Consider the following 14,435-nt stretch of genomic DNA (forward strand, 5'->3'; position numbering starts at 1 on the left):
CTTTTGATAGGGCGTCCGTCCGTCTATACGGACTCTGTCCGCGTCGCCCGCTCGCTATGTGTGCTGTGCATCTCTGCTCGTGGGACGGACCCTGTCCTCACCCGCGCAATCCGCACTCGCGCCGCGCGCCCCCGCCGCGTGCCCGCACGGTGCACCTCCGCCCGGACTTGCGCCTCCCGTTGCGGCCACGCTCTATCAGCCTGCCACGGCCCCTACCAAAGTCTGTGCCTCCGACGAGCTCCACAGTCCACACCGCGCGACCTCTGCACCACTCGTAGTGTCGGTGTTTTGGAACCGGGGGGCCCTCAACCAACGAGTGAATTTGTACTGCGTGTCCCTAATCCCGGATGGTGATGCAAAGAGACACAAGGTTTATACTGGTTCGGGCAATCGAGGCCCTACGTCCAGTCTGAGAGATTGATCTTGTATTCCTTGCACCGGAGTGCTCGTAGTAGGGGGTTACAAGCTGAGTGAGAGAGGGAGCTAGCCCCAGGTCTCGGCGAGGGTGGTGCGAACTGCTTGGGACGTTGCTCCCAAGCAGCGTGGAAGTGCGTGGTTCTATCGGTGTGTTTGTCTTTCCGCCCCCCCCTAGAAATGGCCCTGGCTACCTCCTTTTATAGTTACAAGGAGGAAGCGAGAGGTACATGAGAAGGCTACTATTTGCTGACGTATTCTGCTCCCAGAAGCAGTATGGCGTCGTGGGAGTTCCCGTCGATGTCTAGTCGGTATGGTCTTCAAGGCTGACGACATGCTGCGCTCTTGTACTTTTGTTGACTTGGTGAAGTGCCGAGGCCTGGTGGCTGCTGTAGTAGGCTGTGTCGAGACCTATCGCGCTGAGGCCGAGACCCGCTGTGCTGAGGCCTGCTGTGCCGAGGCCTTTAGCGGGTGGCAATGTGAGGTCTGGGCGGCCATCGTCGATAGTTGATTTAGGCGGAACAGTGCCGAACATGCGTCTACAGGATACGGTGCCCTGTATCGTCAGTAAGGGATGGTAAAAAGGCGATTTTGACCGTTGTCCTGTCGCGGCATACTGCCGATCGTGGCTTACGTAGTGAGGGCAGCTGGGTGCATTAATTGGATGCGATAGCCTGCCAGAGTGACTTTTGAGGCGGAGGTGACGAGATTGCGGGACGAGCCCAGCCTCGGGCGAGGCGGAGCATGGCCAGTTCGCTCGAGGCCCTACCGGGAGTCTCGGGCGAGGCGGAACTCGGTTAGTTCGTCCGAGGCTCATCGGGGGTCTCGAGCGGGGCGGAGCGGTCGGTTCGCTGGTCCCGAGGTCATAGGAACCCGGTTCTGACTCCCCACGTCGTGTCCGTCCTTGGTGCAGGAGTTTAGGCAGCACAGTAGTCGGTAACCCTTGCACAGTCCCGTCGTGGATGGCAGGGTGCTGACGTGACGGACGTCTGGTCTGCCACGTCGCTGCACTGCGCCGTCGTGTGATTTGTCGGAGTGGTTGAGTGCCTCGATGGGACGTGCGGAAGTGACATGCTGGTCGTACTCGGTCTTGTGCGTCGTGGGGCTCCAGTACGGCTTGATGCAGGACATGGCGGGCGACGTGCGGGTTGCCGTGTAATGACGTCGTAGGGGGCAGCGGCTCTGCAGATGCCGAGGCCGAGCCATCATGGGGGGCTCGGTGGTCATGGACCCTCAGGCTGCCGAGCCCGTGAAGCAAACTGTCGAGGCCTTGGGGGGAGTTATTGGCCTTGGGTACTGATTCCGAGGCTACAGTAGCCCAGATGTGGCTCCCCACGCTGCATTGTCCTTGGTGCAGGAGTTGGCAGCATAGTGAGGCATGGGCGTCACGGTGGTTAGTACAGTGGCGGGTAACCCCTGCCCAGTCCTGCCTCCTGTCCCATCGGCCATTCTGCTGTACTGTGCCGGGCGTGCGGCTGTTGTCAGGGGCAGCAGTTGGCTGAGTTGACGTGACACGACGTTTTGCCGGAGGGACGGGAGAAGGAGGAGGTAGCGGAGTGCTGCCGAGCCCGCCTTGCGCGAGACAGAGGGTCGGTGGCCCGGCCGAGGCCTTTGGCGGAGAATCGGCCGAGGCCCGCGGCGATGGGGCCTCGGGCGAGTCGGAGAATCGGCCGAGGCCCGCGGCGATGGGGCCTCGGGCGAGTCAGAGGATCGGCCGAGGCCAGCAGCGTTTGGCTGGTTTCGATCTTTACGAAGTCTAAGCAGTCGTTTTTTGGATCTTGCTTAGGGTACCCCTTCTCACGGTATCCGACAGTAGCCCCCGAGCCTTAGGGGGAGTGGAGGCACTCCCCCTGAGGTTCTGACGAGAATTGGCTCTTGATAGTTCCTGTCGGGATGGTGTTTTGTTTTCGAGGTTTCGGTGGGTGCGCGCGAGCGCACCCACCGGGTGTAGCCCCCGAGGCCCTGGAGGAGTGATTTCACTTCTCCAGGGGCTTTTTTCTCTTTCGAGTGGGGAGTTACATTGTGTTTGCCGGGCCCGTGGGTGCGAGTTCGGATCGCAGGGCCTCGACGATGCTGCGGGAAGAGCCCCTTAGCCTCCGCCTGGAGCGAGAGGGCCGTCAGGGGTTCACCCGGCTTTTTGTACGACCCTCGCGCTTCCTTTTCGTTCGGAAGGAGGGTTTGTATTGCCGAGCCCCCTCGTGTGCGAGCCCAAGTCGCTGGGTCTCGGCAAAGTTCGCAGGAGGAGCCCCCGAGTCTCTCGTGCGGAGGGAGAGAGCGGTCAGAGGTCCCCCTGGCTTTTGGTTCGCCCCTCGCGCGTGAGGGTCTGTCGGCCGAGGCCCCCTCGGGTGTGAACATAGGTCGCGGGGTCTTGGCGTCTTTTGCAGAAGGAGCTCCCTAGCCTCCGTACGGAGCGAGAGGACCGTCAGGAGTTCTTCCGGCTTTTTGAACGACCCTCGCGCTTCCTTTTCGCTCGGAAGGAGGGTTTGTTTTGCCGAGACCCCTCGTGTGCGAGTCTGAGCCGCTGGGTCTCGGCAAAGTGTCGCAGGAAGAGTCCCTTAGCCTCTGTGCGGAGCAAGAGGGCCGTCAGGGATTCTCCTGACTTTTTATTCGATCCTCGCGCTTTCTTTTCGCTTGGAAGGAGGGGTGGAATGTGCCACGCTACCCTCGGTGGGCGCGAGCGATGGCACTTCCGGTGAGCTGTTATCGGGTAAGTCCGAGTGGAGGCCCGTACCCCGTTCGCTGGGGGTCGGCTAGCGATCTGGAGACGCACTCCAAGAGTACCGGAGGGTTTCTCTAGTGGGTGCCGAGGCCGTTCGCTGGGCCTCGGTGGCTCGGTGCCTCCCTACGGTGGGATCCCATTCGGAGACCTCCCTGCCGGTCTCGGACACGATACAGGGCGCGCTCATACAGGCTTGCCCGTAGTCGTCCCTGACTCTTTTGCCCTGGGGCGGCTGTCGAAACCCCCGGGGGCCCAGCCTTCGAACCCCTCGACCGTAACGGGCTTGGGTCGCTTGTCTTTATCTCGGGTGCAGGAAGAGCCCCCGAGCCTCCGCACGGAGCGAGAGGGCGGTCAGGGGTCCTCCCGTCTTTTTTGCCCGTCCCCCGCCCGTCCTTTTCGCTCGGACGGGGGGGGCTGTTTGCCGAGCCCACTCGTGTGCGAGCCTGAGCTGCTGGGTCTCGGCAAAGTTGCAGGAGGGCCCCCGAGTCTCTCGCGCGGAGCGAGAGAGCGGTCAGAGGTCCCCTGGCTTTTGGTTCGCCCCTCGCGTGTGAGGGTCTGACTGCCGAGCCCCCCTCGGGTGCGAGCCTAGGTCGCGGGGTCTCGGCGTCTTTTTGCAGAAGGAGCTCCCTAGCCTCTGCACGGAGCAAGAGGGCCGTCAGGAGTTCTTCCGGCTTTTTGAACGACCCTCGCGCTTCCTTTTCGCTCGGAAGGAGGGTTTGTATTGCCGAGCCCCCTCGTGTGCGAGCCCAAGTCGCTGGGATTCGGCAATGTGTCGCAGGAAGAGTCCCTTAGCCTCTGCACGGGGCAAGAGGGCCGTCAGGGATTCTCCTGACTTTTTGTTCGACCCTCGCGCTTCCTTTTCGCTCGGAAGGAGGGTTTGTATTGCCGAGTCCCCTCGTGTGCGAGCCCAAGTCGCTGGGACTCGGCAACGTTTCGCAGGAAGAGTCCCTTAGCCTCTGCGCGGAGCGAGAGGGCCGTCAGGGATTCTCCTGACTTTTTGTTCGACCCTCGCGCTTCCTTTTCGCTCGGAAGGAGGGGTGGAAGATGCCACGCTACCCTCGGTGGGCGCGAGCGACGGCATTTCCGGTGAGCTGTTATCGGGTAAGTCCGAGTGGAGGCCCGTACCCCGTTCGCTGGGGGTCGGCTAGCGGTCCGGAGACGCGCTCCAAGAGTACCGGAGGGTTTCTCTAGTGGGTGCCGAGGCCGTTCGCTGGGCCTTGGTGGCTCGGTGCCTCCCTACGGTGGGATCCCATTCGGAGACTTCCCTGCCGGTCTCGGACACGACACAGGGCATCCCAAGCGTCTCGCTTGCTTGGGCCTCGGCCTCGCATAGGCTCGCCCGTAGTCGCCCCTGACTCTGTTGTCCTGGGGCGGCTGTCGAAACCCCTGAGGGCCCAGCCTTCGAACCCCTGGACCGTAACGGGCTCGGTGCCCGGTTCCTTTGCCTGAAAGGAATCGGGTGGGGGTTACCTCTCTCCCTGCGGTTAGCAACGGCAGGCGCGCCTTTTGAGGCAGCTTTTTCGGGGAGGTGAAACGGCGCCTGCTGCTGCTGCGGTTGGGCGCGACGTGGCGTCAGTCGACGGGACGTAGCTGCACGCGCAATTAATGAGGAGGGAGTGGGCGGTAAGACCGGATCTGGATAACCGCGCCGGATTTTCTGGGGGAAACTTCCCCGATTTCGTCGCCCGGTGGTTTCGATTCGTCCCTGCATAAATACGCAAACAGCCTCGCCCTCTCCCTCCTTACCTTTTCCGCGTTCGCTTTTGCTGCCTCCGTGCCGTCGCTGAGAGCATAGAGCGCCGGGGAAGAGAAGTGCGAGGGCGAGAGATCGAAAGAGAGAGGGAGAGAGATTACCGCCGTAGCAGCGTCCTCCGCCGCGCAATGGCTGGTGGTCCCGTCATCCTCCCGGCGGATCCCTGGGAGCGGTCCGACGTCACCGAGGAGAAGCTGCAGTCGCTCGTGGAGGCCGGTCTTCTTCGCCCGATCACCGACCCCGACGAGCCGGAGTGGATTGCTCCGGGGGACGAGTCGGAGCCGAGGCCGCGCGACGGTTACGTGGTGAGCTTCGTCGTCTTCCACGAGCGAGGCTTCGGGTCGCCGGCGGATAGCTTCATGCGGGCACTCCCGCACTACTATGGCGTGGAGCTGCACAATTTCAGCCCCAACTCCATCGCGCAGGCGGCCATCTTCGTCGCCGTCTGCGAGGGGTATCTGGGGATCGCTCCCCACTGGGAGTTGTGGCTCCATTTGTTCCGAGCGACGTTCACCTCCAAGCCGGGGGGAACGAGGGGGGCTCGGAAGGCGCAGAGGGCCGGCGGCTGCACCCTCCACGTGCGCCAAGACCGGCAGTCCCTCTACATCCCGGCCCAGCTGTCAACGTCCAATCGTCGTTGGTATGACGGCTGGTTCTACCTCCGCAACGACGGCGGAGGACTTCCCCCTTATACCGGGCGGGTTGTAGAGAGTCAACCGGAGAAATGGGGGTACGGCGTCATCAAGGTCGACCAGCCTAGGCTGGAACCGCTCTTGAGGGCCTTGGGGAAGCTGCGTGACTGCGGCCTTTCGGCGGCCGTGGTCGTGGCGGCCTTTCACCGCCGGAGGGTGTTGCCGCTAATGGCCCGGCGGCGGCGGCTGTTCGAGATGACGCCGAGCGACCCGGTCGCCGGTATCAAGATGTCCGCCTTCGCCCTTACCGACGACGAGACCCTGCGTCGGGTGAGGGAGGCGGTAGACGGGAAGCCGAGGCTCGATGACTTGACGCCGTTCCCGATGCGCCCGTCGCGGGGGTATGTCTCGCTGGTAAGTTGGATGTTGTCGAGGCTTTCGCGTCCTTCTTGTTTTTCGCCTTTTTGGTCTGTTGTCTTACTTCGTCGTTCTCACAGGGGATAAGAGACGTGCGAGGCTCCCCGCCGCCCGTTCCTGAGGACGCCCGGCGGCGATCAGTGAACAGGGCGCGTGCCGAGGAGGAGAAGAAGAAGAAAGATGCCCAGGAGGCGAAGCGCACGAAGAAGATCCTCGCGCGCGAAAAGCTGGACGCCCGTCGCCGGCGCCAGAGGCTCGACGGTCTCCCTTTGGAGCCGTCTCCCTCGTCGTCGGTGTCGGATTCTTCGAGCGACGGCGGCGGGCGCGAGGTGGGGACGGCCTGCCTGGAACACCTCCCCGACATCAGGGAGATGGTTCCCGGGGCGCCGGCAAGGAGCCTGACGCCCCTAGGAGGAGGAGGAGGTGTCCCGGGGCCAGTGGTGGCCCGTCCCGGCGCCGAGGCCGGCACACCCGAGGCGCGGGTGTCGGAGGAGCGTGCCGTCGGCCCGATGGGTTCGACGGTGGAGGTTGAGCGGGTGACGGTGGGGGCGACCCCATTATCTCCGCGAAGGGTCGAGGAGGTGCCGGGGTCCGACGGGGACCAGCTGGCGCTGGTGGACACCGAGGCCGCGCTGCTGCCACCACCGCCGCCGTTGCAGAGGAGGCGGACGGTGTCGAAGCGGTTGCATCCCCGTTCGCGGTAAGCGTCTTTCCTGGCGGAGTCCGCTTCTTGTTTGCCCCTTGGTTGCATGCTGACCTTGGGAGTGTCTTTTCTTGCAGCCAGACGCTTCTGGTGGGAGACCCTCCCTTGGCGCCCCGTAAGGCGCTCAAGGTGAACGTTGGCTCTTCCGCCCATCAGGCAGCGGAGGCGCAGGCAGGCGTGCGACGCGGCGCGGCGTCGGGTGAGGCCGTTTCGGAGGAGGCGGCTGCCCAGGAACAGGGGGCCGAGGCGGCCGCGGAGCGAGTGGAGGAGGAGGCTGCCCAGGAACAGGGGGCCGAGGCGGCCGCGAAGGAGGCTGGGGCGTCTGCCATTGCCGAGGCCACTGAGGGCGAGGCCGGAGCCCCCAAGACCTCCGACGTCAGGGCGGTGGACGCCGAGGCCATCAAGGTAGAGATGGCGGAGGCCAGAGCCCTCGGGTCCGTTGAGACCGAGGCGATGGAGGTGGAGACGGGGCAAATTTTGGCGCCGCCCCTGGTTCAGACAATCTCGTCTGATGATTCCTCCCGAGGGAAGGAGGCGGCGGACGTCGAGGCGGCCAGTACCGCGGAGCAACCAGGTCCCAGATCCCGCCGAGGGGAGTTCGGCTCTTGTCCGGCTACGGCCCGAGCCTCGCGGGTGGAACTTCCCGCGTGTTTTCTGGCGGAACCGGGCTGACCCCGAGGGGGAGCCCGTGTTCGCTCTTGAAGATACTGCAGAGGGGGGGCATTGGGACACCCTCGAGCAGTACCGCCAATTGGCAGTGCGGTCGCTGCAGACAGCGATGACTATTATGGGTCAGGATTTGCCCGGTGTCACGCGGGTAAGTACTTTCCCCTCTCGTGCCGCGTTGTTTTCTCTCCGAGCCCGCTCGCAGTGTTTGACGTGTGTTTTTTGTTTTGCCTTCTTAGGAGCTCGAGACCCGATCCCTTGGGAAATCGGTGTTCCTGCGAAATGAGAGGGATATCTGGGACCAGCTCCGGCGCCAGAAGGGCTTGCTTGCCGATGCCCAGGGACTATTGTCGGCGCGGAGTGCGGAAGTGGAGGACCTCCGCCTTCGTTGTGCTGACATTCAGGCGGAGTTGGCCATGGCTAAGGAGCAGTCCGCCCCTCTGGTGGCCAAGATCAAGGAACTGGAGGAGGAGCGAGACTCCTTCAGGCTTCGGGCCCAAGAAGCGACGGCCTCTGCGAAGGCCACAGCCGGGCAGCTGGGTGCGGAGCAGAGCGAGCATCAGGCGACAAAAGTCGCCCTGGCAGAGGCTACCAAGGCGGCCGAGGCCTCTCGGGTCGAGGTCTCAGCCTGGAAGGGCAAGGCCGAGGGTAAGTTCCGCTGAACCATGTTCCTCGTTCCATTTGCTCTTTTTGTCCTGGTTCGCGCTTGACTCCTGACCCCTTGTTGCGACGTAGATCTGGAGAAAGAGGCCTCCCAGGCGGCTGAGGCCTCCGTCGCGGCGCAAGCAGCGCTGGATGTCGAGGTCCGGGAGCACGAGGCGCTGCGCAGCGCTGTCCGGTCTGCCTGCGAGGCTCTGGACGTCGAGGAGGTCCAATCAGCTAGCTCCCTTGGGAGCCGCCTCATCGCGTTGAGCGGCCACGTCCGCGAGAGACTCCGAGGGGCGTTGCACACGGGTGTCAAGCGCGCCCTGGCCGTCGTCTCCTCGCACTACGCCATCAACCTCGAGGCTGTCAGCGACGGCTATGTGTTGCCAGAAGATGACGAGGAGGCTGATGCAGAGGTCGTGAGGCTGTTGGAGGCGGCCGAGGCACCTGGCACCGCGTTGGCCAAGCTGTTCGAAGAAGAGGTGGTCCCTCCCGCGCCAGCCGCCGATCCTTGAGCTTTGACCTGGGCCAAAAGGGGCCATGTAACCGGATTGAGTTAGTTGCCGAATCGTGACGTTTTTTGTGGCCGTCGAGGCCCTTAAAGTATTTGCGTATGTGTGCTTCTTAACCGTTTTCCATTCTATTTCTAAGTCCGTGCCCTCTGTCTCGATCGCGAAGAAATCCCTCGGAACCTAAGCCGTCCTTCGGCGAAGGGTGGTGAGGGAGCTGCCGTAGCCCAGAGGCGTAGGCCGTTCTCACGACTCGGCCGGCCCTTTGGCCTCCAGACAGGCTTTTGGTCTCTGGGTTTCTTGCGAAGGTCCCGTCGGAGCGCGAGAGAGTTTGGCGTGGAAATTTTCGGAAAAACGGTTGAGAAATGGTGTCCGGGACTTAGGGGGGTTCCCCCTTTTTAGCCCCCGAGGGAGGCTCGACTTTGCAGAGGCAGAGCCGAGTCTCCCTTATTGCGTTATAGTGACGTCGAGCCCCTATCGATAGACAACCTCTCTGCAAAGAACTTCCTCGGAACCTAAGCTGTCCTTTGGGCGAAACGGTGGTGAGGGAGCTGCCGTAGCCCAGAGGCATAGGCCGTTCTCACGACTCGGCCGGCCTTTTCGCCCTTGAGACGATCTTTCGGTCCTTAGGTTCTATACAGTCGATTTGTCTATAAGGGGGTTCCTCGAAAGATTATAACAACTAAAGAACGCTTCTTTATTGTATTTCGAGAAACAATGTAAACAACGTTTGGAAATTTAAGGGTAGAAACGACGTAGCTGTTCTATGTTCCAAGCGTTGGTGAAGATTTCGCCCTTCTCGTTGGCTAACTTGTAGGTCCCGGGCTTCAGCACTTGAGCGACGATATACGGCCCTTCCCAGGGTGGGGTCAGCTTGTGGCGGCCCTTGTTGCTCTGCCTCAGTCTCAGCACCAGGTCGCCCACCTTCAGGTCCCGGCTTTGGACGCGCCGGGCTTGGTAGCGTCGTAGGGCTTGCTGATACCTGGCTGAGTGTAGTAGCGCGACGTCGCGGGCTTCCTCCAGTTGGTCGAGGGCGTCTTCGCGGGCAGTGCGGTTGCTTTGCTCGTTGTACGCCTGTAGCCTCGGGGAGCCGTATTCTAAGTCAGTGGGGAGGATGGCCTCGGCTCCATAGACCAGGAAGAACGGTGTGAATCCCGTGGCTCGGCTCGGGGTATTTCTTAGGCTCCAGATGACTGACGGGAGTTCGGCAAGCCATTTCTTGCCAAACTTCTTCAACTGGTTGAATATTCTTGGCTTAAGGCCTTGTAGGATCATGCCGTTGGCACGCTCTACTTGGCCATTCGTCCTTGGGTGCCCTACGGCCGCCCAGGCCACCCGGATGTGGTGGTCGTCGCAAAACGTTAGGAACTTGCGCCCGGTGAATTGTGTCCCATTGTCAGTGATGATGGTGTTAGGAACCCCGAACCTGTGGATGATATCCGTAAAGAACAGCACCGCTTGCTCGGATTTGATCTGAGCGATCGGACGAGCCTCGATCCATTTGGAGAATTTGTCGATAGCTACCAGCAGATGGGTATAGCCCCCGGGTGCCTTCTGCAGAGGCCCAACCATGTCCAGTCCCCACACAGCGAATGGCCATGTGATGGGGATGGTTTGGAGGGCTTGGGCCGGGAGGTGCGTCTGTCGAGCATAGTACTGGCATCCCTCGCAGGTGCGTACTAGCTTTGTGGCGTCGGCCACCGCTGTTGGCCAATAGAAACCTTGGCGGAAGGCGTTACCTACGAGCGTCCGAGGCGCCGCGTGGTGCCCGCAGACTCCCGCGTGTAAGTCCCGAAGTAAGGATTGGCCAGCCTCGGTGGTGATGCATCGTTGGAGAATACCAGATGGGCTGCGCCTATATAACTCGCCGTCGCAGAGGACGTAAGTCTTGGCGCGTCGCGCAAGCCGTCGGGCTTCGGTTCTGTCAGCAGGAAGCTCTCCTCGGACGAGGCGATCAAGGAGAGGGACTCGCCAGTCCGTTCCTTGGTCGGCCTTGGGAGGCTCTTCGTCAATCGCCATCGCCTCGGGCTCGGCTGGCGGGGGTCTCGGCGGCAGAGGGGGCCTCGGGCCCTGCGGTGGGCTCGGCCGATGGGTCCTCTTCCGTCGCCGAGGCGTAGTCGACGGATGGCTTGTGGAGGTCTCTGGCGAAGACGTTCGGAGGGGCCGGGGTCCGTGCCGACGCCATCTTTGCCTAGTTCGTCCGCGGCCTCGTTGAACTTTCGTGCAACGTGGTTGAGTTCGAGACCGTCGAACTTGTTCTCTAGATGACGTACCATCGCGCAGTACGCCTTCATTTTGGGGTCATGGCAGCTTGACTCTTTCATCACCTGATCGACGACGAGCTGCGAATCACCCCGTACTTCGAGACGCCGTACTCCAAGTTCGATGGCGATTTGCAGGCCGTTGACGAGGGCCTCGTACTCGGCGACATTGTTGGAGGCGGCGAAGTGAAGCCAGGATCATGTAGCGCATGTGTATTCCGAGGGGCGAGACCAGGAGCAGGCCCGCGCCGGCCCCAGTCTTCATCAGAGACCCGTCGAAGTACATGGTCCAGCATTCTGATTGGATTTGAACGGGTGGCAGCTGTGTGTCGGTCCACTCGGCTACAAAGTCGGCCAGGACCTGTGATTTGATCGCTTTCCGAGGCGCGAAAGACAAGGTCTCCCCTATGAGTTCGACAGCCCATTTGGCTATTCTACCCGACGCCTCCCGGTTTTGGATTATCTCTCCCAGAGGAAAAGACGACACCACAGTCACCGGGTGGGACTCGAAGTAGTGACGCAGCTTGCGTCGGGCCAAGATTATGGCGTAAACCAACTTCTGGATGTGGGGGTAACGTGTTTTAGTCTCGGAGAGCACTTCGCTGATGAAGTAGACAGGTCGCTGGACGGGCAGAGCGTGTCCCTCCTCCTGCCTCTCGACGACTACGGCCGCGCTGACCACTTGGGTCGTCGCGGCGACGTAGAGTAAGAGGTGTTCGCCCTCGGTGGGCGGAACCAGGACGGGGGGGTTAGTGAGCAGTGCTTTGAGCCTGGCTGAGGGCTTCCTCGGCCTCGGCGGTCCAAGAAAAGCGCTCGAACTTTCTCAAGAGGCGGTACAGGGGTAGGCCTTTTTCGCCGAGGCGCGAGATGAAGCGGCTCAGGGCCGCAAGGCATCCCATGACCCTCTGCACGCCTTTGAGGTCTCGGATCGGGCCCATGTTGGTTACGGCCGAGACCTTCTCCGGGTTGGCCTCGATCCCACGTTCCGAGACTATGAATCCCAAGAGCATGCCTCGGGGAACCCCGAAGACACACTTCTCGGGGTTGAGCTTGATGCCCTTCCTTCTGAGACATGTGAAGGCAACCTCCAGGTCGCCGACGAGATCGCCGGCCTTCCTGGACTTGACTACGATGTCATCCACGTAGGCCTCAACGGTTCGTCCGATATGTTCGCCAAAGACTTGGATCATGCACCGTTGGTAAGTGGCCCCTGCGTTTCTGAGGCCGAACGGCATGGTTACGTAGCAATATATGCCGAATGGGGTGATGAAAGAAGTCGCGAGCTGGTCGGACTCTTTCATCTTGATTTGGTGGTAACCGGAATACGCATCAAGGAAGGAGAGGGTTTCGCATCCTGCGGTGGAGTCGATGATTTGGTCAATTCGTGGTAGTGGGAATGGGACTTTCGGGCATGCTTTATTTAGACCTAGTGTAGTCCACGCACATCCTCCACTTGCCACTTTTCTTCCTGACTAGTACAGGGTTGGCCAACCACTCTGGATGGGATACTTCCTTGATGAACCCGGCTGCCACGAGCTTCTGCACTTCTTCGCCGATGGCTCTGCGCTTCTCCTCGTCAAACCGGCGCAGGCGCTGCTTTGCCGGCCTGGAGCCTGGCCGGATATCTAAGGCGTGCTCGGCGACCTCCCTTGGTATGCCTGGCATGTCCGAGGGACTCCATGCGAACATATCGACGTTCGCACGGAGAAAGTCGACGAGCACGGCCTCCTATTTGCTGTCGAGGGTGGCGCTGATCTTCAGTCCCCGACCGTCAGGGACGGTGGGATCGACTGGGACGACCTTGACGGCCTCCGCGGGTTCGAAGGTCCCGGCGCGCCGCTTGACGTCGGGAACCTTGCTACCAAGCTGGTCGAGATCGGCGATGAGGGTCTCGGCCTCCACGATGGCCTCGGCGTACTCGATGCACTCGACGTCGCAGTCGTATGCATGTTCGTACGTGGACTCGACGGTGATGACGCCGTTGGGGCCTGGCATCTTGAGCTTGAGGTAGGTGTAGTTGGGGATCGCCATGAACTTGGCGTAGCACGGGCGCCCCAAGATGGCGTGGTAAGCCCCCTTGAATTCAACTACCTCGAAGGTGAGGGCTTCCTTACGGTAGTTGGATGGGGTGCCAAAGCAGACGGGTAAGTCAACGCGTCCGAGGGGTCGTGTGCGCTTCCCTGGCATGACGCCGTGGAAGGGCGCGGAACCACCTCGAAGCCGTGATTGGTCGAGCTCCAGGAGCTCCAGAGTGTTGGCGTAGAGGATGTTGAGGCCGCTGCCTCCGTCCATGAGTACTTTGGTGAGCCGGGTGTTGCCGATGATCGGGTCGACGACCAGCGGGTACTGCCCGGGGTTTGGAATGTAATCAGGATGGTCATCCCGGTCAAAGGTGATTGCTTCCCGAGACCAATCGAGGTACCGGGGGGTGGCTACCCTGACCGAGAAGACCTCCCGGCGTTCCCTCTTTCGCTGGCGCGCCGTGAGGCATGCCGAGGGTCCGCCAAAGATCATGAAAGCGTTGCGTACCTCGGGAAACCCATCATCTTTATCACCGTCCCTTTCGCCGGCGCCCCTTTTCCTGGCCTCATCGTCGTCGGGGAGCCCAAGCCTGGCGTAGTAACGCTGGAGCATGGTGCATTCCTCGAGGGCATGCTTCACCGGGCCTTGATGGTAAGGACAGGGCTTCTTTAGCATGTCGTCAAATAGCCCGGGGCCGCGGGGGCCTCGGGGATTCCTGCGATCTGTTGTGGCGACGTGAACGGCCTCGAGGAGCTCCTACTTCCCCGGGCGGCCCTTCTTCTTTCTCTTAGGGACGCGGGTGGGCGAGGCCTCGGGGGCCTCGTCCTTCTGCTTCCCCTTGGCGTCGTTGTTGGGGAAGATGGCCCCCACCGCCTCTTCGCCCGAGGCGAAGTTGGTGGCGATGTCGAGGAGCGCGGCGGCAGAGTGCGGGACGTTGCGCCCTAACTCTCGGACCAAGTCCCGACAAGTGGTGCCGGAGAGGAAAGCCTGGACGATCTCCGAGTCACCGACACTGGGTAGCTCGGTGCACTGTTTGGAGAAGCGCCGGATGAAGTCTCGGAGAGACTCGTCCGGCTTCTGGCGGCAGCTCTTAAGATCCCAGGAATTCCCAGGGCGCACGTAAGTGCCCTGGAAGTTCCCAACGAAGATCCTAACCAAGTCGCGCCAGTCGTGGATTTGCGAGGGGGGGAGATGCTCAAGCCAGGCTCGCGCCGAGTCCGTCAAGAGTAAAGGGAGATTGCGGATGATGAGCAGATCATCGTCCGCAGCCACCCAGCTGACAAGCCAGGCGATAATCGGCTAGCCATAGCTCAGGGTTCGTCTCGCCGCTATACTTGGTGAGGTTGGCCGGCTGTCGGAACCGGGCGGGGAAAGGAGCAACACGGATGGCCCTGCTGAAGACCCGAGGTCCTGGCGGCTCAGGGGAGGGGCTGCGGTCCTCACCACTGTCGTAGCGACCGCCTCGGTGCGGGTGGTAGCCTCGGGCGGCTCCGTCGTCGTGGCGCCGTCGCCTGCCAACTACCTCGTGGTCGCCTTGTACCTCGCGTCGGTGTCCAGGTCGGTCGCGCACTGAGGGGGCCCTGTCGACCGTCGGCGCGCGAGCGGGCTCGGGACGGACCGAGGCATCCTGGCCTTGGCGAGGTCGTGCCGTGGGTTGCTCCGAAGTGCCTCCGCGCCGGCGGGAGGCGGAACTT

At 62.1% G+C, this 14,435-nt stretch overlaps 1 protein-coding gene across 1 annotated transcript; it reads left to right on the forward strand.

Annotated features, from left to right (window-relative positions):
• The first annotated feature begins 7,565 nt into the window (after nucleotides 1-7,565).
• LOC136529716 (uncharacterized) lies at nucleotides 7,566-10,465 on the forward strand. Its single transcript, XM_066522788.1, has 2 exons — nucleotides 7,566-7,952; nucleotides 8,040-10,465. Exons 1-2 carry the CDS (start codon nucleotides 7,721-7,723, stop codon nucleotides 8,462-8,464), a joined length of 657 nt encoding a protein of 218 aa, XP_066378885.1. The 5' UTR covers nucleotides 7,566-7,720; the 3' UTR covers nucleotides 8,465-10,465.
• The last annotated feature ends 3,970 nt before the right edge of the window (nucleotides 10,466-14,435 follow it).

This window comes from Miscanthus floridulus, chromosome 19 (genome assembly GCF_019320115.1).
Source record: "Miscanthus floridulus cultivar M001 chromosome 19, ASM1932011v1, whole genome shotgun sequence".
Lineage (NCBI taxonomy): Eukaryota > Viridiplantae > Streptophyta > Magnoliopsida > Poales > Poaceae > Miscanthus > Miscanthus floridulus.

Coding starts and splice junctions, on each gene's coding strand:
- LOC136529716 (XM_066522788.1), top strand. CDS start 7,721: ATGGCTAAGGAGCAGTCCGCCCCTCTGGTGGCCAAGATCAAGGAACTG. Junction 7,953..8,039: donor CTGGAAGGGCAAGGCCGAGG/GTAAGTTCCGCT, acceptor GTTGCGACGTAG/ATCTGGAGAAAGAGGCCTCC.